General features: G+C 48.7%; 11 protein-coding genes across 11 annotated transcripts; 6 read left to right on the top strand and 5 right to left on the bottom strand.

The window, feature by feature from the left end:
- Positions 1-152: 152 nt before the first annotated feature.
- DFL_002513 (uncharacterized protein) lies at positions 153-1436 on the bottom strand (the record flags this gene model as incomplete). Its single annotated transcript, XM_067631311.1, has 4 exons — positions 153-820; positions 880-1119; positions 1188-1333; positions 1420-1436. The coding sequence occupies 4 exons, from the start codon at positions 1434-1436 to the stop codon at positions 153-155; spliced, it is 1071 nt and encodes a 356-aa protein (XP_067493868.1).
- Positions 1437-1509: 73 nt separating this feature from the next.
- Positions 1510-4410, top strand: DFL_002512 (uncharacterized protein; the record flags this gene model as incomplete). Its single annotated transcript, XM_067631310.1, has 6 exons — positions 1510-1546; positions 1606-1671; positions 1736-1800; positions 1879-2030; positions 2099-2892; positions 2951-4410. The coding sequence occupies 6 exons, from the start codon at positions 1510-1512 to the stop codon at positions 4408-4410; spliced, it is 2574 nt and encodes an 857-aa protein (XP_067493867.1).
- A 362-nt stretch (positions 4411-4772) lies between these two features.
- DFL_002511 (uncharacterized protein) lies at positions 4773-5429 on the bottom strand (the record flags this gene model as incomplete). Its single annotated transcript, XM_067631309.1, has 2 exons — positions 4773-4997; positions 5169-5429. 2 exons carry the CDS (start codon positions 5427-5429, stop codon positions 4773-4775), a joined length of 486 nt encoding a protein of 161 aa, XP_067493866.1.
- Positions 5430-5798: 369 nt separating this feature from the next.
- Positions 5799-7827, top strand: DFL_002510 (uncharacterized protein; the record flags this gene model as incomplete). Its single annotated transcript, XM_067631308.1, has 4 exons — positions 5799-5844; positions 5910-6736; positions 6808-7701; positions 7771-7827. The coding sequence occupies 4 exons, from the start codon at positions 5799-5801 to the stop codon at positions 7825-7827; spliced, it is 1824 nt and encodes a 607-aa protein (XP_067493865.1).
- Positions 7828-8060: 233 nt separating this feature from the next.
- On the bottom strand, positions 8061-8429 carry DFL_002509 (uncharacterized protein; the record flags this gene model as incomplete). The annotated part of the gene is made up of 3 exons (XM_067631306.1): positions 8061-8183; positions 8254-8322; positions 8418-8429. The coding sequence occupies 3 exons, from the start codon at positions 8427-8429 to the stop codon at positions 8061-8063; spliced, it is 204 nt and encodes a 67-aa protein (XP_067493864.1).
- Positions 8430-8959: 530 nt separating this feature from the next.
- DFL_002508 (uncharacterized protein) lies at positions 8960-10966 on the bottom strand (the record flags this gene model as incomplete). The annotated part of the gene is made up of 6 exons (XM_067631305.1): positions 8960-9448; positions 9505-9561; positions 9619-10191; positions 10265-10467; positions 10531-10688; positions 10815-10966. The coding sequence occupies 6 exons, from the start codon at positions 10964-10966 to the stop codon at positions 8960-8962; spliced, it is 1632 nt and encodes a 543-aa protein (XP_067493863.1).
- A 950-nt stretch (positions 10967-11916) lies between these two features.
- DFL_002507 (uncharacterized protein) lies at positions 11917-15097 on the top strand (the record flags this gene model as incomplete). Its single annotated transcript, XM_067631304.1, has 7 exons — positions 11917-12630; positions 12689-12927; positions 12984-13542; positions 13602-13776; positions 13830-14049; positions 14105-14888; positions 14960-15097. 7 exons carry the CDS (start codon positions 11917-11919, stop codon positions 15095-15097), a joined length of 2829 nt encoding a protein of 942 aa, XP_067493862.1.
- A 744-nt stretch (positions 15098-15841) lies between these two features.
- On the top strand, positions 15842-17455 carry DFL_002506 (uncharacterized protein; the record flags this gene model as incomplete). Its single annotated transcript, XM_067631303.1, has 4 exons — positions 15842-15897; positions 15969-17164; positions 17250-17321; positions 17382-17455. 4 exons carry the CDS (start codon positions 15842-15844, stop codon positions 17453-17455), a joined length of 1398 nt encoding a protein of 465 aa, XP_067493861.1.
- Positions 17456-18007: 552 nt separating this feature from the next.
- On the top strand, positions 18008-20320 carry DFL_002505 (uncharacterized protein; the record flags this gene model as incomplete). The annotated part of the gene is made up of 3 exons (XM_067631302.1): positions 18008-18055; positions 18141-19928; positions 19994-20320. 3 exons carry the CDS (start codon positions 18008-18010, stop codon positions 20318-20320), a joined length of 2163 nt encoding a protein of 720 aa, XP_067493860.1.
- Positions 20321-20977: 657 nt separating this feature from the next.
- DFL_002504 (uncharacterized protein) lies at positions 20978-22316 on the top strand (the record flags this gene model as incomplete). The annotated part of the gene is made up of 4 exons (XM_067631301.1): positions 20978-21043; positions 21205-21341; positions 21451-21503; positions 21577-22316. 4 exons carry the CDS (start codon positions 20978-20980, stop codon positions 22314-22316), a joined length of 996 nt encoding a protein of 331 aa, XP_067493859.1.
- A 1124-nt stretch (positions 22317-23440) lies between these two features.
- Positions 23441-24505, bottom strand: DFL_002503 (uncharacterized protein; the record flags this gene model as incomplete). The annotated part of the gene is made up of 7 exons (XM_067631300.1): positions 23441-23734; positions 23803-23895; positions 23958-24017; positions 24080-24118; positions 24175-24180; positions 24258-24336; positions 24471-24505. The coding sequence occupies 7 exons, from the start codon at positions 24503-24505 to the stop codon at positions 23441-23443; spliced, it is 606 nt and encodes a 201-aa protein (XP_067493858.1).
- Positions 24506-26204: the final 1699 nt, after the last annotated feature.

Raw genomic sequence — 26204 nt, 5'->3', positions numbered from 1 at the left:
ACTTGCGCAGGAAGGTGGTGGTGCAGATACCTTTGTACGGTACCGAACGTAGGAATTTTGATGTAATATGTACGGAAGACTTTCGATTGTATATACATTTTTCCTTTTTTTCTCTTTTTTGTCATAAGGAACGGATCCGTTCGTATACCATCTTATCTCTTCTTAACCGCCCCCTTCTTCTTGACCTCCTTCGAAACCGAAGTCTTCGGAGCAGTAGTACCACCACCCTCCCTCCTCGCCATCCTCGCCGAATTCTCCTCCACCCACCCCATGACCTCAAAAAAAGCATCATGCCCCCCCTTCCCGCTTCCGATCTTCTTCTCCACGTAAAACTGACTGACCCTCGGCCTTTCCTTCTTCCTATCGTAAACCCACTCCAAATTAACACACCCCAACCTCTTCCTGCAAAACCTCAACTCCCCGAGCGGTACCTCCACCAACTTCGGCCGTCCCAAAAACCTCATAGTGAAAATCCTCAACTTCGTATCCTCCGTCAATCCCGTTTTGACCCAATTCATAACCGCGGGTTTGGAAACTCGGGCGTATGGCGGGATTTTGATGAACATGTGGGTTACGTAGGGGGCGGCGAGGTAGAACATCCCCATGGGCAGGGCGGTGAGGGTTAGGATTGCGGCCGCGGTGAGGTTCGGGTGGGATTGCAGGAGGGGGAAGGTGTAGAGGGCCGGCCAGTTGAGTTGGAGGTTCGGACCGAGGTAGAAGACCGTGAGGAGGAAAGGGTAGCAGGAGGCTAGTTTCATGCAGCCGACCCAGACGGTGCGACGGCCGGCGGTGTAGAGGCAGAGGGAGGAGGGGTAGACGACTATATCGGACAGGTAAGTTGCAGACCGGGTACGGGGAGAAGGAAGAAGAGGGACGTACATTTCGCATCTTCAGGATTGGCAGGTTCGACCTTTTTCTTGCCGAACAACCTCGACCAGAAGTTACGACGGCATTGTAGAGGTCGGAGGTGTGTCCGTGACGAAGGGGGTGGTCGGTAGAGGAGTACATTCGTTCTTCTCGAAGCTGCCGTCGTCGTCAATTGGAACTGTCGTGCGCCGACGCCCAGAGAGCGAAGGGCATAGCTCATCACTGCGCCCGTTCCCACCAAATATCCCTTTCCTTTTTATGACCGTAAAAGTTATATCAGCATACCGAAATGCCGGTCGTGAATGTAATACCTAACGTACTCTGAGGTATCGAATCGAAGTGAAGTTCCGAAGAAGTTTCCCGCCAAGAACCATCAAGTACCGGTAAATAACGTGGGTTGGCGTTCGAGTCACGTCCTCCCACCTTTTGGACATTACCTTCGACCACGTTCTTTCGGAGGGTTCGACTTCATTCCAGCTGCCGCACGTGCGCATTTCGATACGGGGTCAAGAAGAATTCCGACCGGGTGGACGAGGAATATCGTTATCTTACCGGGACGAGAGGCGCATCGATGAGTACCTGCGCTCGATGCGAACCAGCTAACCCACTCGATATCGATATCGACATCAACATCATACCGAAATGTGGATATTAGACACCGATACCGATCTCTTAGGGGGTACGTACTCCCTTCCACACCTTATCTATCGAATTACTAACGAATTCCACGAAATCCAGGAAGGAGAACCTGGGTCCGTCCGGGCGCCGAAGCAATCTTCGGTCGTACCCAATTCGCCGGTGCCAGTGAGTTCCCCTGCTCTTATCTACCATACAATCTACCTCTCAGGATCGTTCTAACTACAACCAGCTCAGAAGGCAATCTCACGGCGACATATCGTTTTAAAAGTTGATGAGGTTCCAAAGTACGATGGGGTGAGGATTATCCTACCGACAAAAAAAAGGGCTGAAATGGTAAAGAACGGTTACATCTAATATAAGGATGGAATACAGCTTAGCATCCGTCACTACTCAAAACTCACGTTGAAGGATGAGTCGAAGAAGGGTTCTACGGTTGATGGTGAATTCATCAACGGTACTTCCGTCGTCCTCGACCCGACAATAGATCACGAATTCCAAATGGCTACAGCGCCCCAGATTTTTCGGTACTTGCATACGTTCTCAACCCCCCCGAGAAGCCCAACATCTAACGGTACCTTGACGTGATAAATAGATTAAGATACGAACCCCAAATCTTCACCATCCACTCCTCCTCCAAAAAGAAACCCACCGACCCAAAACTCCTCCTGAAACCCTACCTCTCCAAACTCGAACAACTGGACATAAAGTGCATCCCCGAATTCCTCCCCGGGAAAACCACCGTCGCAGTCGTCCCCAAACGAAATCTACCCATCAGCCTCCGCGCATTGATAAACGGCGCATGGGTAGTCACCTCTGCTTTCGTAGACGCGATCGCCGCAGCTGCGACGCAGGTTAGAGATAATAACGGAGAACTGCTGGATAGTCCTTTGCAACAGGATATCGTCGCGAATTGGCCTGATCCGCTAGGATTCCTACCACCACCGGGTCAAGAACCTAATCCGAAGGCGCCGGGGTATTTTAAACCGAATCCTAAGCGTAAAACGATGTTTGAGAAATGGGTGGTGGTATGCTGTACCCAACAGCATATGGACATCTTCACCGGCCCCATTACGGACGGGGGCGGGAAGACCGAACTATTCAACCTGAGAGAAGGGAGGACAAAACCGGCCGAATTGATAGTACGGATCGATCGATTGGGGAAGAAGGTCATCGTGCTGCATCCGAACGTCGAGGGTGATTGGTACGTAAAATTTAGACGGGAGGTCGAAGAGCGAACGGGCGTGCGGTTTGCGGAGCAGAATGAGTTTTTGGATGCGGTGTTGCTAGCGGATGCTAGGGAGCTGGCGAAACCGTACGAAGCGGAGGAGAGCAGCGTGGTGGTTCATGAATCCATCGAATTACCTGCGCCGCCACCGAGTACCGAAGGTAATACATCCCATAGCCCCCTCCTTCGCGGACCATGGTTGACATGTGTAACATCCAGTCCCCAAAGAATCACAACCAGTCACCCGAAAGACCCGATCCCACGACCACGATGAGGAGCCGGTCGCAAAGCCAGAACCCTCGCAGATGCCGCCACCTACCAGAACATCAACAACAAGTAGCCTACGAACGCAGACAAGATCGTCTCGCTATGTCAGTCAAATAAAAATTGACGACTCGGACGATGAAGATTTCACGCCTTTGCCACCGCCGCCGCCATCCTCGTCGGGTGCTACCGCTAAGCTCGGCGGAACCGGTCAGAGTACGAAGCCAGCTTCTAGTGTTGCTGCTAATACCTCATTTTCCTCTCGTACCATTTCACAGGGAGCGGGGAGGAATACCCAGTTATCCGTTATATCCGAGACCCAGCAACCGCAAAGTTTGCAAAGCCATGGGACGAAGAGGAGGGTTATTCCTTCCGATGATGACGACGACGAAGATGATAATGCTATCATGGATAGAATACTGACAGGCCAGGCGACGATGAAGAGAAGAAAGGTCGAAGAAGAAGCAAAGCGAGCCGAGACCGCGAAACCAATGAAAATATTGCCTTCCGCTCAAAAGAAGGCCGAGGAACCACCAACACCTGAGCCGGAACCGATCAAAGCAGAGGGAGAAGAAGTAGACACGAAGCCTGCAAAAGGGAAGAAAAAAGCAGTTGACAGTAAGGTCATCCAAACGGCGCAAGAAATCCGACGGAAAGAAGAAGCCAAGGCAGCGGAGGAAGATGCGGCGAACGAAATGAGTCCCGAGGAAATCGCAGCTGTTGCTAAAATGAGAAATCTGGCTGTTGTCGAGGTATTCGAAATCGCCGTGAGAACGGACGATCCGACCGGGAGGTCACAAGCGTACGGTGACGAAGGGAACAGGTGGGACACCGCTTGGAACGGAAGGAGGAACTTTAAGAAGTTTAAGAAGAGGAGCAGGAACGGGGAAGCAGAAGGCCCGATGAGGAGGATGGGAGGACGTATCATGGTGCCTTTGGTGGAACATAAAGCGAAGGATTACGGAACAGGAGAGGGGTATTGGATTGAACCGCAACAGTCGTCGGCGGCCGCAGGTAAGAGGAGGGAAAGCCAGGCTAACGTCTCACACGTTTCGGAAACACAAATGGGAGGTGCTTCCGCGGGCAGAAACGGGAAGGGGGTCATGGAAGTGATTGTGGATATGAGTGACGACGAGTTCTTCGAAGAAGAAACAGCGAGGGATGAGTCGTTGGTTGCGAAAAAATCGCAGGGGAGGTCTCAAGGGACGCAGCAGGCTTCCGGGAGGGCAGCGGGAGGGACCGCAAGGGGCGGGACGCAGACGTCTACGGCACCGGCGAAACGAACGACAAGTAATCGGAATAGTGTCAGCGAGGAGCCGGCGAAGAAGAAAGCCAAGACCATGGCCATTTTTACCAACGAAGAAAGTGAAGACGAAGATAGCGATGATGACGAACTCAAGTTCAAGTTTAGGTAGCTTGGATGAAAAGGTTGTATTCATTGCGGGTCCTTCGTCACCTCGATCTTGGTCTTTCTGGGGCCCTTTGTATTTTGACAAGTATTTAAGCAGCAGCATTTGGAGCTTGACGGGCGTCTCTGTCTTTTCTATTCTGCTTTCGTTTTCAATCACACATTCACCACAGCATGATCCTCTTCTACCAATCCGTCGTTTGGACAGCACTTTGGCGTTTGGGTGTTTCCGATTCGTATCTCTTTTTGTTATTTCATATCATACCATCTTACGACAGACGAGATTGTCTTTGTGAACCAATACACTTATTATGCACAACCTCTATCAATTGACCGTACGGATGAGATGTATATCTCATATTTATAGAATCAATGCTCCTCTTTATCCGCCTGGATCAAAGTCTCCATCGCACTTTCCATCTCCCTCAACCTCTGCCCGACCCGTCTTCTAATCTCCAACCCATCCTCCTCAGAACTCCCCGCAACGGCCTCCTCGTACGCCAGCCTAAACTTTTCAAACTCCTCACGTGCGGTCTCCCTATCGTCTCTCGCATAAATTGTATTCTTTGAGGTTTCTTCAACAGCAATTTCAAACTTTAAAAAAATCATTTTGAATCAGTTTTTTTTTTTTTTTTACAAATTTTTTATTATAGCTTGGAGATTAGCTAATGTTATGTAAAGATTACGAAAACGAGGAGTCATAAAGAACTCTATAGAATGGTTTTTTACCCAAGGTGAAATATAAGCTATAGATTATGTGCTTACCTCATCCTTGGCCGAAGCGTACAGCTCAGACAGATCCTCTACTTTGGCGTCCACGGGGCGTTTTCCTGTCGACGGAGTGGTCGTAGTTGTGGAATTATACCGAAGGGGTCTCACAGCAGACGGCCGCGGGAGCCCGTGGGGGACGACGACGACGACTTTTAAGACACCGCTGGCATTGGCATTGGCATTGGCAAGACGACTCAGACCTAGGTCTAGATTTGCGGACGGACGGACGAGGAGTCTTGGTATTCGGGATAACATCGTGAGAATTTTCAATACTATCGAAGAGCTCGAGAGGGAATGATGTGAAGTTGTCAATCCGAAGCGGGAGCACGCCGGGTTGTGACGTCGGCTGCTATCAATCGAAGCGAGCTTGCGGGGACTCTTTAAAAGGAACCGCAATCGTCAGGCCATTATATTTCAACCATTTGATATTAACATTCGCTCGGGGCCGCGTACGCTTCTTTTTTTTTTTTATTATAAATTGGCATCGAAGGCCGCCTCCTTTTTTTTAAAATTTATTTTCTCTGCTTGGTAAAGAAAGATAAAGGATATTTTGGTTGGACTTGATGTCTTCTTCTACACATCGAGGGATAACAAAGCTGCAGCTACCACAACTACTACGACACCATGGGCCAATCGCAGTCAGATGAAAGTCGGCGCTCGCTTTCGCCCGGTAAGCTTCGATAACTTCCCCCGTGATATACCTAAGTGTATGCTGACAAAGTAACGAATACAAAGACGACCTCCGCCACCGCCTAACCTGCCGCCTCCAAAAACGCTCCTTCACGGATCTAGAACTCTACTCCTTCCGCGACGTCTTCACCTCCCTCGCGAACACCTCCAACGACGGCACTTTATACTGGTCCGAAGACACATTCACTCGATTCCTAGAGCTCCCAGACGCTTTAGATGTCGCCAGTTTGTTATACCATGCTACTAGCGTTGCAGCCGGGTTCCCGTTTTTGAGCGACGGACCGGGGATTCTGGAGTGGGAGGCTATTGTTAGGGTTGTTTGTGTGTTCACGGGGAGGTACAGAGGGGTGTTGAGGAAAGGTGGGGGGGATGCGATGAGGGTTTGGTTTAGGATTTTGGCGGTGCACGATCGTGGTGGGGATGAGGTGAATGGAAATATTATCGGGGAGGTTAACGGCGAGGAGAGGGATACCGAACAACCACCCGGAAAGGAGGACGACGACGATGATGTCTTCCAAATCGCCGATCCGGAGGACATGGAAGACGAAAACGACGACGACGAGCTCGCCCTAGCAGCACTGGAAGCTTTGGACGCCATCGAAGTCTTCAAACTTGCCGAAAAGCCCGCGGCAGCAGCACGGCAGAAGTACGTCCGTCGGCTCGACCCCGAGAATCTAACGAAGCTGGTGATGTTATTACTCGTCATCGCACCATTGGATCCCCAGGAATCGCTGGCGACGTATGTAGAACGATATTCCGGTGATGTTTTGGTGGATCTGAGGAGGGCGGCGGAGAGTATCGTTCGGAGCATGAGTACCGATGGGAAACCGATTCTTTGGACGGGGTTCAGTAGGAGTGTCAAACGGTCTTTGGTATAGCTCTCTCTCTCCTCGATTACCGTAATATTTTTTGTGGAGATATCTGACGACGGAGTTATATACAGCCCCACCTCTTCGACGGCTTCACCCCCCTCTACGACCACTTCCTCTTCTCCAAACGTCTGAACATGAACAAAGACCCCACCCTCGACCTCCCCCTGGCCCCTCCCCTCCTCCAACACCACGGTGAGATACTAACCCCCACCCTCCTCAACCAACTCTCCTTCTTTTTCAAAGGCACAACCCTCTACCGTCGCCTACGAAAACTCTACATCGGCTCGGACGACGGTTTCTCGATGGGCATGTTCGAACAAAAAGTCTTCAAATGGCGTGCACCCACAATCCTCCTAGTCAGCGGTTCGAGAACGGGTCCCCCCTCCACATCCCGTGAAAAATCGTTTTCGGATACTTTATCCCCCAAACGGTATCCGGATAGTATAGTAGATCCTGGGGATACGGACGGAACGTTGACGTTCGGGGTGTATGTCGACGTGATGTGGAAAATCACACACAAGGAATGTTTCGGCACCCCGACCACGAAACTTTTCCAACTCCACCCCATCCACGAAGTCTTCGAAACTTCAAAATCCCATTCCGATTACATATACTGGAATAAATCGGCGGGTATAGGTTTCGGCGCCCCCTTACCACGTATCAAATCCGGCGATCCGGTGTTGCACATGAATCTGGGCGCCGTATCGTTGATTCTGGACGAATCTCTGGAATTCGGGGTGTTCACGCACAGTTCCTCCGGCGGAGGGGCGTATCATACGAGCGATTTAAACGTCGGCGGGAGAAATGAAGATTGGCAGGAAAGGTTTACGATAGATGAGATTGAGGTTTGGGGGGTTGGCGGGGAGGAGGAGGCGAAAGAGCAGGCGAGGCAGTGGGCTTGGGATGAAGCCGAGGCGATGAGGAGACGGAATGTACAGCTTGGGGACGATGTCGAGGCGAACAGGGTACGTTTCTTCCCCTTTGTTTTTGTTACTGTGAGGTACGACTGACTTTTTGCGGTTTTGAATATACAGGCGTTACTGGAAATGGCGGGTATCATCGGGGGTAATAGAAGCGGTGGGAGCGTGTAGATTGTCCGTTAAGGCTTTGGAGTTCTTTGGATGTTACTTTTTGATATTTCTGGGATATTTATCATGATTCTTATAGCGAAGCGGTAATAGTTTAGATCACGGAGTATGGCTTTCTTTTGTTATAGCAGAATGCCCAATAATGTTTACGATTCCACTCCACTGGCTAAAGCTAGGGTAACCTAATTCGTATCCCAAACCATCCTCCATGATAATAACAAAAAGAAGGGAATTTTTCAAGCGGTTCCGACGACAGGGCAGTTATCCTTCTGGCCGGGCGTGACCTTGAGTTCCTTCACGGTGCTTTCGGAGACGGTGACCGTGGTGCCGTTTTTCCGTTGGACGGTGTATTGGCCGCCCTTTTTTTTTTATCAAAAATATATAATGTCAGTTTGTGAGAACGATCTCGGTTGGATGCGATGGACTTACGGCGTAGCTCTGAACGACGCCGACTTCCTCGCCGCCGGTCGAGTTGGTGAAGGTTACGTGGGTGCCTTCCTGCGAATCGAGAAAAGGATCGTTAGATTTTGCGGGTGCGGGCCGATGCCACGGCGGGGTATCGTTGGGCCGAAGCCAAGGGTGGTGGTACTCACCGAGAATGCCATTTTTGTTCTTTTTATCTTTCGAACGCTTCGAGGTGGTATGCTGGTGGATTTTGAATTCTCGTAGGTGTGGAATAAGTTGGAATCAAAGGTTCATACGAGCACCTCAGCTCGAGAGGGGGGGACGGTCCCGATTATATATAATCCTCATTCACCTCTCCAAAAATGTACTATACCGGCCGGTATGTAGACGTGACATCAACCCCAGCTATTATTCTTCTGCATTGGGTGCACCGACCAATCACAACTTTCCTAATTCCAACCCGCCTTGTTGCGGGGAGGGCATGTGCAGGAACCTTGCGCAGTTGCGAACATTGCGCTAGCGTTGGTCATATGAGGAGGGGTGTTAGTAAAGGCAGGAATTTTGATTCTGTCTAAAATCGATCAATTGTACCGTTGATGGTAGTGGTGATGATAGTAGGGATTAATATACATGATATAAAATGCCATGGTGTCGTATGATATAACTCTAAAATGCATAACTCATGATAACTCGTCCGCTCTGCATACGTAGAGGAGAAGTAAAATAGACGTCACCAAAGCACCCTCACCGCCTCCTCCATCCACTCCTTCCAAACCAACAACCCCTCCTCCATCCACTCCCTCCACCACTCCCCCCTCCAAACCCACCACCCCAATACCCCCAATACCCCAACCCCCAAAACCTGCGCCGTAACCCCCAACACCTTCTCCTGCCTCTCAACCCTCCTCGCCACCTCCGAATACCTAATATTGCTAAAACTAACCATGGAATACATCGTCCTGACCCCCATCCACGGAAACCAACTGTACAAAAACTCCTGCAGGTTCTTTTTCATAAGGTAGGTTCGCGACGTTACCGAGGATCTCATTTCGGTGTAGTTGTTCATCGCTAGGTCGTTGATCACGTGTAGGTCCTTTTGGCGTTCGAGGGTGTAAGAGTCCAGGGCTTCGGAGAGGGAGTCGGTGGTGTTGATGTGCTCCCAAAGGACGCGGACGTCTTCGAAGCCGCAGTTCATGCCTTGGCCGTAGAAGGGCACCATCTGTTTTTGCTCACGTCAGTATGTTCGGGAGGGGGTTGGCGGGGTCGGGGACTTACGGCGTGAGCTGCGTCGCCGATGATGACGCATCTGTTCCTGTAGTGGTATGGGTTACACTGTTCCACGACATTAGCTTTTACGTCTTTCCGAATCGGACCCGAGAAAAAAGATACCTTCACGGAAATCAACGGTAACTTTTGATTCTTCAGATAATCACCGATCAAATTCTCCTCCCCAATCAACGGCACCACATCCGGGAACTCCGTCAAAAAGAATTTCAACAAAGCCTCGGGTCCCACGATATCCTTAAACATATCCTCCGGCATGAACAACGTGCACGTAAAACTCTTGTCCAAATTCGGCAAAGCGATAAACATGAACGTCTGTCTCGGCCAGATGTGCAAATGATTCGGATCGAGTTGGAAGTCACCTGTTTTGGGATCCGGCGGGAGGTGGAATTCACACCATAACGAGTCGATATATTCTTGTGAGAAGTTGAGACGGACGTATTTCATCATGTGGTAACGGGTTTGGGAATGTGCTCCGTCGGCACCGATGAAGAGGTCTGCTGTTACCCGGATGGTTTCCGTTTCGCCCGAACCCAAACGCCTTTCGAAGGTGGCTTCGGATTTTTCGAGGGCGAGGCGTTTGAGGTTGTGGTTGAATTTTAGTTCGACGTTGGACATTTGTTCGAGTTGGTCGAGGAGGCCGCCGTTGAGGTAGGAGCGGTCGATGGAGCGGATGAACTATATATATATATATATATATTTAGCTTCTTTTTGATATCGGTAGCATATCGGGGCATGGGTAGAACGTTACCCTTCCGTGAACATCATATCTCTGACTGGACTGTTTACCGGCCGTATCGTGAATCATCCGTCCGTTCATAGGAATCGCGGACTCCAATATCGCTTCCGTGAGTTCCGGATCCACCGTTCGTATTCCATTGATACCACGCTCCGATATAGCCAAATTGATCGATTTCGTGAAGTTCAAACTACGGTTTTCGGGGTTACGGAGGTCTGTATATATATCATATCAGAACACTCGTTCTTTCAAAGGTATAGGAAGGATGGGATAATTACCTCCCCGTAATTCGTATACGGTGACCTGCCATCCTCCCTTTGCAAAGTATAGAGCGGCAAGAGCACCGACCGGACCGGCGCCAATGATCACCACCCGCTGAGGCTCGTAGATTGTACTCGATTCATCGGAGGCGATTGTTGGGGCATTGCTTGCGGATCTATTAAATAATACAAAATATTATATTAGAATCTCTGGTATCGATAGTAGAACGTTCAATGTAAGATCTTACGAACGACATGAACACGAAACGACGTATGCGTATCTCGGAGGGGGTATATATTACCTCCTTGGTTTCTTCGAACTAGGACGCTTGGAGGAAGAAGTGGTGGACTTGGATTTGGACTTGAAGGTTGGAGTCGAGGAACCGGAGGGGGAGCGGGATGTTGTGCGACGAGCGGATGCGCTTCGGCGCTGTGTTGACTGGTCGTTGCCCATTGTATCCTTCTACGCACCGGACTATGTATGCTATATGAGAAACGTATCGATGCAATGGTAATGATGGCTGAAAGTGCTAGGAATAGATTGATTTATATATATAGAACATAAAAATGAGGTAAAAAAAAAAAAAAAAAATTTTTTTAAAAGGCTGTAAAACGGACGAGGTCAGACGACAGTTTTTGAGAGTCGCGTCGGTAATGGAATGGACGTATTCATGTACGCTGAGATTCAACCGGTCTAATATGATATCTATATCTGCTGCGAATGAATGTATACTAAAGGGAATCCTCCTCCGAGATGCTGATCCTACTGGTATATATCCTAGCAGGTGTCTATAGGATTAGCTACCGCTTGACTGGGAGCTAGAGCTGTCGGCAGCAGGGAAATGAAATGAGATGAGATGCCGCGACCAAGACAGGGAAGAAAACGACCCGGCTCTAACCACAGAAAACCCCGTTCGGGCATGCCGTCGCCCACCAGGTAATACTATAGCATCGGTGGCTGATTTGGTACAAGTCTGTGGCGGGAGGGGTTTCGGCGCTGAAAAGGGTAATTGGGGGCGCCCAGGGCCAGCATTGGCGATATCGTAAGCTGTGCATTTGCTTGGTCTTGAACACATCGCCATCTCCTTTCGTTCATTACAATTATAACTTCACCTCCTAGTATAAAGTACTGGATATGATACATCAGTATTTCCGCTCGTTCTCCGTCATGTCTTTCTAAGCCGATGGTCCTTTTCTTAAGAATTCATTTTATGTATCCTCCAACGGACGGGTATTACAGCCCCGGTCAACGGTCAAGGGATTAAGGGGAATAACTGAACCTCCAAAACATCCAAATAGCAGTAGGTACCGGACGGACGACCATTATTTCATATCAAATATCCAACAGTACCGACATCTTTCCGTCCGACTTGATTTCCAGATCCATCATCGACCTCGCCCCGAATGAGCGAGGAAAAAGAAGCCTTCCGACTCCGGGAGCGCCTCGCTCTACCTCCCGGATACGAAGAAGCAATCGCCAGCTCCTCTCGCTCCGACATCAGCGACAATGACGACGAACCGAACGAAAACCAACGTTTGCTATTTTCCTCGGACGCTCGCAATAATAACACCCGTAACGGCGGAGATGATGATGAAGATGACGACCAGCACGACAACAATAACGGGAACGTAACTGTTGGTGGGAGTGGTGGTGGTGGTTTTGCAAATCCCCCTCAGGCCGCTACATCCGGGTCGCGAAATAACAACGCAACGCGGCCGGATGGATATCGTCCTCCCACCGTCAGATCCGTACGATCTTCGTTCGACAGTAACTCTTCTTTCCTCCCATCGTCTTCATCTTCTTCGAACTCTGGCGATGATGACGACGGTCGGAGACGGTCAACCGAATCGCTGCGGCGAATACTCGAGGTCATGGATATCGAAGAACCGGAGTACGATGGCCGGTCATCAAGAATACGGGAACGGATATCGAAACCGTTTTCGATATTAGGAGGGGCGATATCGTCATTTGGGAGCAGAGTCGGTTCACGGTTCGAATGGTTCACCAGTCGCATACCGAGTATGCCGCGGCTGCCGGGGTTCTTGAGGTTTCCGGCTGATGAGGATGGGATTATTAACTTGCAGAGGTTTATTGGGGTTATTATTGTGGTTATTATAGTAAGGGCATTTGTTTTTTCCAAGAAGAAGAGGGAGTGCTGATGAACAGTGGGTGCAGGTCTATGCGATATTTGCGACGGATGTCTTTACGATGCGCATGAATCAAGGTCATCAGTACGATCCGGATTCCGTCAAGCGCTATCTTATCGATAACGTCGACCCGGAGAATATCAAGCATATGCTTAAATATCTCTCGAGCTTCGATCACCTGGCCGGTACGGAGGGAGACTATCAAATGGCGCAGTATGTCGCTGGGAAGTTCAAGGAGAGTGGTATGAGGGATGTTCGGACGGAGGAGTGAGTAGACCCTTCGTATTTGATATAACATGGGTCGCTGATGGATGGTATGGTAGATACGAGGTATACCTCAACTATCCCAATAGGGACGGGAAAGGACGACGGGTGGCCATAGTCGACCCCCCAGAAATGAGATGGACGGCAACTCTCGAAGAACAGCACTTCGATACCTCGAAACATCCAGGCAAAATCACACCGGTATTCCACGGTTACTCCAGGTCGGGCAACGTTACAGGACACTTGGTATACGCGAACTACGGATCGAAACAGGATTTTGAGTATCTCAAGTCGAAAAAAGTGCAACTGAAGGGCTCGATCGTGCTGGTTAGGTACTTTGGAACGGAATCCGATCCTGCGATAAAGGTTAAAATGGCGGAGGATGCTGGTGCCGCTGGGTGTATCATCTATAGCGATCCGAATGAGAACGGTATGGTCAAGGGGAAGGTGTGGCCGGAGGGACGGTGGGCTCCGGATGATTTTGTACAGAGGGCATCGGTGGGGTTGACGAGGTATCAACCTGGAGACCCTCTATCACCGGGTGTCGCTAGCGACTTCAAAAACAAGAGGATAAAGAAGGAGGAGGCGGTGATGAGCAAGATTCCGAGTTTACCTTTGGTAGGTCATTCGTGAGGGAACTGCTGTCGGATTTCTAGGCTAATTTGGGGTGGCATTAGTCGTGGCGAGATGCCCGGAAGCTTATCGGGGCGCTAAAAGGGCACGGTTCGAAGGTTAAAGACGACTGGAAGGGCGGTATTCCGGGTGTTGAGTGGTGGACCGGTGATAAGGACAGCCCCAAGGTCAACTTGATGAATATGCAAGTCGAGCATGACAAGCAGAAGATCTGGAATAGTGAGTCCCGCCACCTCCGATGGCTGTCAGCAGTTATACTGATGAATATACAGTCCTCGCCACGATCGAAGGCTTCGAGCAACCTCGGAAAGCTATCGTCATCGGCAGCAAGCGTGATTCGTGGGCTTACGGTGCTACTTCTATGACCGGAACGGCCATAATGCTGGAGTTGATGAGAGTATTCGGCCAGATGTACGATATCGGATGGCGGCCGGCGAGAACGATTCACTTTGCAAGCTGGGATGGTAGTCAGTACGGCTTGATCGGGTCTACGTGAGTAACTTTTCTTCGATTCGCCAACCGATGATAAAACTAACGAGCGTGATAGCGAATGGGTCGAACAATATGCCAACGAGCTCCGAATGGACGGGGTCGTCTACATCAACGTCGGTACCGCTGTCACCGGCACTCACTTCAAAGCTCGGGGTTCTCCGGCTCTGCAACTTGCTCTCAACACTGCACTCGGCTGGTTCATGGATCCCTCGACGAACTCGACGATGCTGGAATCGAGGGGCGAAAGAAGTCTAGCCGGCCCAGCGATCAATACCGACAGCCTCGCTTTCACAAATTTTGCCGGTATGGCCTCGATTGATATCGGGTTTGAAGCCGAAGATGGTGACCAAGCTATTCCCCTTCATTCTGCCTACGACAGCTTCGAATGGATGACCAAGTTCGGCGACCCGAAGTGGGAGTTTGTTCCACTGCTAGCCCAGGTATGGGGCGTTCTCACGATCGTTATGAGCGATAACCTTGTCATCCCTCTTAATTATGCGGATTATGCGGTATCTCTCAACCGACACCTCGACGATTTGAAGAGATGGGTTGATGGGAAGAGGGAAAAGCGGAGGCGACACGGTCACGAAGATGCAAACATCGATTGGAAGCCCATGAAGGATACGATCAGGAAGTTGCGTGAGAATAGCATGCACTTTAACGACTTTATATCCCAGCTTGAGGATACTCTGCTCCAACTGGACGGCACGGAGCCGGCTGCTATGACCGTGGAGAGACTGGAGCACAATAACAAGGTTGCGATGTTCGAGACGCACATGCTGGATATGTCGGCCGTTCCCGGGCGACCGTGGTTCAAGAACACGATATTTGCTCCTCAGGTTAGTACTTGCCAGCATCGTAGTCTGGCGGGATCAGGTTGCTAACCTAGTTTTTTTTTTTTTTTTTATAGGTCCGGAGTGAGCTCGACCACCTATGGTTCCCGGCAATTGTCGACGCCGTTGAGGCTGACGATTGGGAAAAAGCCCGGTTCCAGTTGGAACGATTGAGACAAATTATCGACAATGCGTCCAACTGGATGAAGAGATGATGCGCTCGCTCTCTCCCACGTCTAAATTTCCCTTTTCTCTCTCATTGATTCCCTTTAGCGGTCCTTATATCATGATACAGGGGGTTTACACCATTCCAACTACAGCGAATTTTTATTTTTTATTATTTCATTTGCGAGCGGTTTCTCACATATCCTTGGGTTTTTAATACACATCGGACTCCCTGCCCTGCGCTACATCCTTTTTAATCGGCATGTTTCCTTGTTCATTTTCGTGTATGTGTATCACCCGGGGCCCTTCGTCGGGCGGTGTCCTTTGTCAGACTTCGGCGGGTTTTGATGGCATTTATCTATGGCGTTTTCTGAGGAAACCTGTGCTTGAGAGTTTCTGTTTTTCTACTTTTTCCCCTTTCTTTTTCTTTTTCTATTTTCCATTTTTCACGTGTATATGTAGATATCGGGAATTGTACATAGCTCCGTCACCGAATTATGTATACGAAGACGAGGGGAAGGCGCTTCCTTTATCGTCGATTGCCGTCTAAGCTGCTTCGGGTGGAACTGAAAAGCCGGATCCAATCGAGTCTGGGGAAGGCCGGCTGCCCCAGGTTCTGGTGTCTTTCCGAGGGCCATGTTTACCGTTAACTCCTGCATGCATGATATCAGACCACACCCGCACCATCCAACCAAAGTTCTGCTCCAACTCTTCCCTCATCTCTTCTCTCCGACCTTCTTTTACCTCGCTTCATCCGCCGCCGGTTGAGGGAACACAAGGCCGCAGTTAGAGCAATGGCGTCGAGACGAACGGTCGCAATTGCGCGGTCTTTGCCTGCTGGGTTCGCTAGGTGGGTTTTCCTTCGTGAGATTGCGTATAAACCTTGACGGCCAGCCAGCTAACATCACGGACCTGTTTCAGACGACAGATCATCTGCCAGCACTCCCGCAATCCCTGGCTTCAAGCCATCCGAGCCATCTCTACCTCTCCAGCTCCCACTTCTCCAGCCCCACCGGCTTTGTCCGAAGCATCACCGGCAGCGCCAACTCCATCTTCAATCATCAACAAAAAGCGAACCTTCAATGTCACCAAAGCTGACGCCCAACCTGCCATCTCCAAACACCACAAGATCTCATTCGACGACAAGAAAATATCTTTACCATGGGAAGAAGGCAAAACGTCTACATTCCAGCACATCTGGCTGAGGGATCACTGCCAATGTTCATCGTGCATGCATCCGCAGACCAAACAGCGGACCCTTGATACTTTCTCTTTACCGTTGAACATAAGACCTTCACTGGTCGAACCGAAAGACGAAGGACTTTATGTTAAATGGCGCGGAGACCATGAAAGTTTATACAGTTGGGAATGGCTACACCGTCACTCCTACGCTCCGAGGCTGGAAAAATACATTTCAGTACAGCGAAAACTATGGTCAAAGACGGATTTAGAAACCGACGTGCCGGTTGTAAAGTACTCTGACGTCATGGAATCCGACGCGGGAGTTGCAGAGTGGACTTCTAAAATCGAGATTTACGGGTTTTGCTTCGTAGATGGGGTTCCCGTTACCCCGGAAGCTACGAAGGAAGTCGCGGAACGTATTGCACATATTAGACATACGCATTACGGCGGGTTTTGGGATTTCACGGCCGATTTGGCGATGAATGATATGGCGTATACGGATCTTGCGTTACCGGCTCATACCGATACTACATACTTCACCGAACCGTGCGGACTGCAGATGTTTCATCTTCTAGAATTTGATGGAAAAGGCGGGGAATCGTTATTGGTCGATGGGTTCAGAGCGGCTAGGATCTTGAGGGACGAGAAGCCCGAGGCGTTTAGGACGTTATCGACGGTTAGGATTCCTACCCATGCGAGTGGGAACGAAGGGGTTAGCATCGAACCTTACACGCCGTTTCCGGTGTTCAACCATCATCCGGTTACCGGGGAGTTGGTACAGGTTAGGTGGAACAATGAGGATAGAGCTACGATGGATCGGTGGGGGGAACCGGAGGAGGTGGAGAAGTTTTATCAGGCGATTTTTGAGTGGAATGAGGTTTTGAAGAGGGCGGATGGGGAGTTTAGGGAGCAGTTGGTGCCCGGGAAGGCGTTGAGTACGTGATTTCTTCTTACCCGCTCTTTCGCTCGTTGGTTTTCTTTTCTTCCGAGGTGGGGATTTGCTAATGGGTATACTTTTAGTCTTTGATAACTGGAGAGTTTTGCACGGGCGAGGTGCCTTTACGGGGCACAGGAGGCTTTGTGGAGCTTATAGTGAGTCCCTCTTTTGTCATTTTGATATTGTATGAAGAGTCATGCTGACTGATTGCGTAGTTTCGCGCGACGACTTCCATTCGAGGCTACGGCTTACTAACTATGGAAGGAAGGAGATTCTTATGGGATTGTAAATACCTAATGTCGATAGTCTTGATTGAATATCTATTATATTGGCACATGTACAGAAGCAGCTGGAGCTTGAGCTCATCGAACAGCCACAACTCTTTTATACGTGCTTAGACTCCCGTCACATGAACATACCAAGCCTCTTTATAAAAAAAAAAGAAGAAGAAGAAGAATTAAATTGTAAACTGACACGCGTATTTAAATTCCTGAGGTTTCGTTGTGGATCCGGCGTGATATTTCTGTGCGAGAACGTGGTGGTTGCTAAGTGTGTGTTGTCGCTCCAAATTTCTTTGTTTACCAACAACGTGCTGCACCCTCAACTTCAACTTGCAACTTCAAACGTCCTTACTCTCCTCCACATACGTATACATACCCCCCCCCGGGGCATCGCCAGCATCAATCGCATTCGCGCAATACGTAGCCCTGCATTTAGCGCTTGATAGTATCTAACATCTGCGACCGATACTGCTTCGGCATACCTTTTGATCCCGTAGGAGCTATAGACCAGTTGAGGGGAACGAGGAGCTACCGATAGCTCATGATAAAGCTTGTGCGCCATGTCGCAAGACACTAATTTGTTCAGCGCCTTCAAGCGCCCCAGAGAGGTAGTTCCCTCTGTACATCTTCATCATCACCATTAGCTTCTTCTTCCTCTTCTTCTTTCTTCGTTAGGTTAACCATCTTCTCTAGACAATCTCTGGTATCACTTCCATCCCTCAACCCACCTCTGCCCTCAAACGATCCGCTTCAAACCAAGGTCTCCAACAGGGCGGTCGTCCATCCGCTCCCAACTTTCGCCATTCCATGCTCCCCTCACGTTCCGGCGGTAGTCTCGCCGGCAACCTCCTCGACATGGGCGCCCAAGCCAGCAACCGTCGCGAATCTCGTATCGGTGGCCTGGGCGGCGGGGGCGGCGGCTTCAACATCCCTTCGTCCCGAAAATCCTACGCTCCACCATCTTCAACACCGCAAATGATGGACCAACGAAGAAGCAGCGTGTACTCGCGTCCATCCGTCGGTGCCAACATTGGCGGCGGCGGAGGAAGCTTCTTCGGCACATCGGGATCCAGTGCCATCGCCGGTGCCGGGTCAGGAAAAGTCACAGATCCACGCCCTCTCCGTGACCCGAACTTTCGAAATAAAATGGCACAAGACATTCAAGAGTACCTACTCCGTTACAACTTTGAATTGGAAACGAAACACAATCTCGGACCCAAAGCGTTATCATCGCCCATGCAGAAGGATTTTACGACCATTTTCCAGTGGTTGTACCATCGGATGGATCCGAATTTTAAGTTTTCGTTAAAGTCGGTTGAAACGGAGGTCATGCCTTTGTTGAAGGGGATTAGATATCCTTACCTCGGGAATATTACGAAGGCACAGCTGGGGGCTGTCGGTGGTGCGAACAATTGGCCGACGTATTTGGGACTTTTACATTGGATGGTACAACTCGTTCAGGCGCTCGATAACTTCGATTCGGGGCACTACGATGATGCTATAGAACAACAGAATTTGGATATCAGTACTTCGAAAATAGGGTATCGATATCTATCGCAGTGTTATACGACGTGGTTGAACGATGAAGATGATTTTACGCCGTTTAAGAGTGAGATGGTGGAGGAGTTCGAATCGCGGAGTGCACAGGATCAAGAGAGTTTGGTGGTTTTACAGGCGGAATACGATCAACTCGTGAATGCGATATCGGAACTTGAGGATGAAAGTGGGAAGTCGCCGTTGGATCGGTTGAAGAGCGAGGGGGAGACGTTGAGGAACGATCAAGATAAATTCAGGAAGTTTATCGATCACCAACGGGAGAAGATGGGGCATGTTAAAGCTGTGAATGCGGCGTTGAGGGATGAAGGGGAGGCCGTTAGGCAGGAGATTGCGAAATTGGAAGTTGAGAAGGCGGAGTTACAGCAGGCGGTTGATAGGCAGGGGTTGTCGACTGCGGATATCGATCGGATGAATACGGAGAGGGAGAAGTTGATCAAGGGACTCGAAGGGGTGGAAGTCAAGCTTGAGGAGGCCAATGGGATTGCGGCTGGGAGGGAAGCGGAGGCGTTGAAGAAGCTGGAGTTGTTGGAGCATGCTGTTAAGAGGTACAACGAGCTGGGTTACAAGATCGGGGTTACATCTAACGGGCGGAGTTGTGAGATCGATATCATCCCGCTTACGAAAGCAGCGCAGTCCGCGCCCGAGGGGAGTAGCGGGGATGATGAGCGACTACTGTACGATGTCGGGGTTGGGTATAATCCTCGACAGGTGTTGACGTTGGATTTAAGGCATGATGTTAAGCCTACGCTTAATAATTTCCGAAATGAGATTGCGACGAGGATACATAATGCGCAGGATGTTAGTATCAAGAATCAGGATCGGTTGGACAATATTCAAGAGACGTTGAAGGATAAGACGGAGGAGCTGGAGACGCTTGAGGCGAAGCTTTCCGCGGTCAACGATGAGTATAGTGAGATCAAGGAGGTCGGTATCTTTTTATTATCTATATTTAATGTGATTTGATGCTAATTTTTCTTGGTTTATAAAAGACCTCGGCCACGGAAACATCGGCCTCGAACGCTGAGATCGAAAAACTAGAACGCGAGCTGCAATCTATGAGGATCAATGCTCAAAGCGGGCTGTTGGCTTTGGAACAAAGACTTCAGTCCGTGAATATCGAATACGATCAACTCGCACATGGCGCCCACGTGCTGCGAGAGTTTTACCACGCGGAGATCGAGAAGATGTTGCAAATAATCATTAATTTGAAGATGCACATTCAGGGATCTTTGGCTGCGTGGGATAATGAGACTTTGGAGGAGTTGGAGACTTATAGGGAAAGTTTGGATAAGAAGCTGAGTAAGTTGAGGATATAGGGGGTTGTTTGGGCCGCCGGAGCTTCTTCCCTTCTTTTCCCAACCAGCTTTGGTTACGTACTTGGGGCGCCTGTTTTTTTCCTTTGATAGGAAGGGGCCTAGTTGGTAACCTTTGTTTTATTTCTTTTACAGGGTTGGAGACATTCTCTTCTTGTAACCCTTTTTCTCAAGTTGTTTTCGCCTTTACTGTTTACGAATATTATGAGCGAGTGTATGAGGTGGTTTGGTAGAAGCGCATTCTAACTGCTTGGCCTTGATTGTTTTTTTTTTCTTGTCATCTACATAGCGATGATGCATTGGCGTTTTTTTGGTGGATGGGGGGTGATAATGAATGGAACCTTTTATATTCGGTTATTTAAGCTTATAAGCTTGCCCCGCGATGGGCCCCCTGTGGAGGGGCTCTTAACAGAATCTTAGTCAACCAACGCCCCAACCCGCCTTTTTTCCCCTATACTTTTCCTCCCCTCTTTCCCACTTTTCCATTCCCTTTGCTTTCCTTCCTGATCCATCGATAGTTTCAACTTTTTACGATTTTTGTGACGAGTTTCCTCCCGAGTTGGGGATTTTTGTTAGTAATTGGGTAACTACTTGCGACTATTTTTTCTTAGACGGCCAAAGCCGGATCGAGGTTTTACATAAAATCTGGGGAAGGGGAAGATGGATGCGACAGAGCCGCGACCGACGTTTGTGCCTACTAGCTACCCCGGTATCTTGCATCATTATGTCTGTGGAACCCTTCCCTCCCCGCTGACCTTTCCTTGTTCAAAAATATAACAAGAATGCTTGTTTCTTTAAAAAAAAATACATAACCAAGTAATTTATAGTTGATTTTATTCTGGAAATTTTATCGGCTAACATTTTTTTAATCTTATTGAATTTAACAGACGAAAGACTTGACAGCCTTTGAATTCGATTCACCGGTTTTAAGAAGCAGTGATGGTGGAAAACCGAATACGCTGTTGTTTATTGCGGGGCTTGGGGATAATCTTTTGACGGTGCCGTATGTTAGTGATTTGGTGAGGTATGTATCTTGTTTTTTTTACAAAAAGAAAGAAAAGAATATGGCCGGTGTTATTAATATAAATTATGAAACGAAGTAACTGACATCTGTTGTATTTTTTAATATATAGAACCGGCTGGTCCGTTGTTCAAGTATCGATATCATCTACCGCTAACGGATGGGGTATGTATAGCTCCTTCTAATGCGATCCCTTCTAAATCGATCATGGCCTTATTGATTTCCATATACGTAAAAGGCACCGGCACCCTAACCCGCGACGCCAAAGAACTCGCCCTCTGCATCTCCTACTTCAAAATCCAACTCTCCCGTCCCAAAGTCGTATTGCTCGGCCACTCCACCGGCTGTCAAGACATAATGCACTACCTCTGCCGTCTCGAAGTTTCCCAACAAGCACACGGCCAACTCGACGGTGCGATCCTCCAAGCACCCGTTAGCGATCGTGAAGCTTTATGCGCGATGATGGGGAAGGAAACGTACGAAAGGAGTTGGAAACATGCGCAGAGGCTTATTAAGTCCGGGAGAGGCGGGGAAATCATGCCGGCGCAGATTACGAAAGAGGTGTTCGAAGCGCCGTGTTCGGCTTTTCGGTGGTATTCACTTACGTCGCCGAATATGGATGGTGAAGATGATTTTTTTAGTTCGGATATATCGGAGGAAACGTTGGAAGGGACGTTCGGAGGGATCGTACCGGCCGAGACGCCGTTGTTGGTGGTTTATAGTGGGGGGGATGAGTTTGTACCCGCGGCTGTTGATAAGGAAGGCTTGGTGAACAGGTGGGTGAGGGTTTGCGTGAAGAAGGGGGTTAATATCGATGTAGGGAATAGTGGGGTTGTGGGAAAAGCGACGCATAATTTTGCGGGGTGTGAGAGGGGGGTTTTTGAGGATTTTTTGGGGAGGGTGGGGAGGTTTTTGAAGGGGGTCGAGGGGGGAAGGTTGACGAGTAGTAAGATCTTGAATGATATGGTACGGGTTTGATAACTTTGGCATATGGCGGTGTTCGTTCTTCTTCTTCATATTCATACGGCGGTACGTGTGTACAAACGACTGGAATGTTTCTTATATCGCGAGAAGGGATTCCAGGGGATCGTGTATCGATAGTGATGGTTCCTGATCACAATTTTGTTTTTTTTATATGGGTGTATATATAATACTAGAGAGCGGGAGGATGGGCTGCAACGAAAATCTTGGAAAGACGCCTTTTTTTAATTAACAAAAAAAAAGAAACAGAAGACTAATATTAAAAGGAAGAAGGGTGAGCGCTCGAGATGGTAAACGTTGTGAAGCCGCTATCAGACGTTCGACGCTAAAAGCTGCAAACCTTCATTTTTTTTTGGTCGTAATGACGAGACAGTTACAGGAAAGAAGAGGAAAACGAAAGCGAAAATATGTAAAGAGAATAAAAAAAAAGAAACACCGCAAGCACATACACATGCACACACACGCACCCAGCTTTTTGGTTCTTGAAACACCTTTTCCCCTTTCTTATTTCCCGAGTTTGATGGTTAAAAGTTGGCGATGACGATAAAAGGCGAGTAACAGAAAAGCTTAAAAGGACAAGAATTGACTAGCCAGTTGATGTAAAAACGACGCATAGAAAAACAAGATATCTATTTCCTCCGGATTAATCGGACCCTTTGCATTTTTGCCTTACCCAAAGATGAACAAAACAAAGCTGAAAAACTGAAAAAAAAAAAACTAAAAAACTAAAACGAGGCCCGAGATGCCGAGTGTGGCAGGAGACGGAATAATGAGTGCTCCATGCTTTGTGTGGTGCAAAAAACCGAAAATGAGATGTGATTCCGTGGGGATGAATCGTGTGATGAGCGACGAGGCATGATAAGGCCTTTTTTTTTTTTTGCTGAGCATTTGTTGAAAAGCGAAGAGAAAGAACGGACGATGGGATATCATTTTTGGTGGAACCGTAAAGCCGAACTCCGGAGGTATAAAGCATTAGGAAATATAGGTTGGTGGTGAAGCCATTGAGGCGTAGTAGTACGAGATGAACAGTCTTCATAATCGCGTGTCGGTTTGCGTGGTAGCGAACGAGATTTGGCTGATCGGATTGGTTGTTTTGTTTTTAGTTCATGAGAGGATCGGGTTTATAAAAGGACGCAACAGCCGCTGCTTCCCTTTGTTTCAAAGTTCGTCAACATAGCAGCTCGCGTGGCGGCTTCAAATACGTCGTCGACACCTTCGCCGTTCTTCGCACTGCATTCCATGTACTTCCGAGCACCGCATTGTTTGGCGACATTCTCGGCGTAACTTGGTTGTACGAATTTTAGGCTCTTCTTGCGCATTTCTTCTTTGGCGACCGGGTCGTCGCGGAGATCTTTCTTGAGGCCTACGACGATGATTGGGACGTCTGGGCAGCGTTCGTGGGCTTCTTCTATCCACTGGGGTCGAAAGTCAGATATCCAGTTACCGGATGGTCGGGAGGGGTGTTTTCGGGAACTAGTAATACCTTTTCTTTGACGTTTTCTAGAGATTCGGGTTCGTTTACGGCGTATCCGATTAAGATGACATGTGCTTTAGCATATGCGAGAGGCCGTAGTCTCTGTGGTTCACCGGCTTTGTTAGATATATATATTATATTCCGGGAGTATGAAGAAATCCTACCTCATAATCTTCTTGCCCGGCGGTATCCCATAACGCTAGCTGTACGGACTTGCCGTCAACCTGAACAATAACTTGTTAGGGAAACCCCATACTATTATGATATTTTGTATGGAAAGACGTACTCGGCAATCTGTGACATAGTTTTCGAATACCGTGGGGATCTGCATGACCTGACATTAGTACCGCTGGAGAAGCATCGAGGGACCGGATGCCTTACATATTGCTAGATGAGAGAACAGCGTTAGTAATCTACTCGAGAAGTAGTAAAATCCATATATACTTAGAAGGTTGATCCCTCACCTCAGGGAAGTATCCAAGAGTAAAGACGCTTAGTAAACTAGTTTTTCCGCAGGCACCATCACCGATGATGACGAGCTTCCTAATACCAATAGCTCTATCAGCATCCCAACTACACTTGACCAAGAGTGACCTTCAAAATGTCTCAAAGTTGCCAATTTTTGAAAGCCATTCCTCAACCACGTCGCTATGATATCGACAAATCGGATGGCTTACCGTCTCATAACATTCGGACCTGGGTTGTAAGTCATGTTGGGCCACAAGTTGTATGCACCGGGCTTCTTGTCGGAAGGGAATAAGGCTATCCTCGAGAAAACGTCCTCCTTACTTTTTTTTTTTTTCGTTTGAGGAATTCGATGTCTAATCGGAGAGGGCTTTCTTTTGAAGAGAATTTGTGTTGTTCGTCCGCCTATCGTTGAAGTCGTCCCACTACCACAGGCCCAATCAAAGATGAACAATCCCAAGCCGTGACCAGTCGCCGTTGGAAGGACCACCGCCTGCGTGTTTGCTGACTACGGGCTGCACCGAACCGCGAAGACTACAGTTCTTTTTCGGTTTCGTATATCGTATCGCTTACGGCAGATGGAAGGGCTAGACTTTTTACTATTCTCTGTTCGGAGAAAGAACGTCGGAGTCGCAGGTTTTGAGAGTTAACTTCTGCCGGCAGGCTTACTTGTTCGCCTCGATGTCTTGGGAATTAATGGTTGGCTGGAGGGATGGCCTGGTGGGTGGATAAATAATGACGATGGTATTTAGTAGTATATCGGAAGTGTCGGAGTAGCGCAGGAAAGTATTGGATTCCTGCTCTTCGTCTTCTTTGTATCCTATTCGTTCGTTTCGGTTTGAATCTATGTCACGTTTTCCACGGGCGTGTGGGTTATGAAAGGGAAAGAAGAGGGACAGGATGAGCGTACGATGATAACAATTTATTTCGAAGGGTCGTTACTTAGTAATAAATGAAACTGAATGCACAAATGAATGGGTGGTATTTGGGCCCCCCCTTGTCGGGATTGGACTGGATTCTTGGTGCTAAAACAGCAGACATACGAACAGACACAGACACAGACACAGACACGACGAACGGTTTAAAACTGCACCACCACCGCTGCACTGTACTGCGGCTGGGTTGCACTTTTGTTCACTACCTCGTGGACGGGGGACAGGACTGGGGGGTATTCTAAGGGGTTATCATATAAAAGTGAGTATTTGAATACTCGAAGACTTTTTGACATATACCGACCGAGCTAACACTGCGGTGATACATATCTAGCTGCTTGAATAAGTTTTTTTTTTTTTAGAACCTTAGCCGAAACGGTCGATTGAACCCGAGTTTCGGTATGCGAATGGGCATCGGGAATGGCCTTTCGTGGGTCAGGCATGTTAGGCTCTCTGGCCGGCCCAACGGGGCTCTCCACAATTGCAATTGGCAATTGCAGGGTTTGATTCGAATTCAACCTCGACTTCTATTCTGTCAAATTCAAACGTTCTCTTGTGATACACAAATGGCCCTCCGGCGGCTTCTCAGGCGTTTTTGGATTATTGATTACAATCGCAATCGCAATTCTGCAAAGTCCCTTTCTTGACGAGAATCTTTCAGAGAAAGAAGCAAAGAAAAGGAAGCCAATTTCATTTCCATGACAAACATTATACCGTGCGGAAAACTTATAAAAAAAATATAAAAAAAATTCTATCAGAGTTACATCCTATAGCCTCGGCATCGTTAACTTACCCCTTCACCGGTCCCTTTCAAAACAACAGACTAACCAGTTAATATTGAAAATAGGATCCCTATTCGACAGGAGAACTTTGTTTGGGGGTGTTCGGCTCAGCCCTTGTGGCTAATTGTGGAATGTCCGACCCGCGGTACCCGTGGTTCAGGAGGCCTAGCCTGGATCGTTTACAGGCTATTTCGCCGACTTATTCCCCGAACTTTAACCATATGTTCCGTTG

This window comes from Arthrobotrys flagrans (genome assembly GCF_004000055.1).
Source record: "Arthrobotrys flagrans strain CBS H-5679 chromosome Unknown unitig_3, whole genome shotgun sequence".
Lineage (NCBI taxonomy): Eukaryota > Fungi > Ascomycota > Orbiliomycetes > Orbiliales > Orbiliaceae > Arthrobotrys > Arthrobotrys flagrans.
This window is presented reverse-complemented; position numbering and strand designations above follow the sequence as displayed.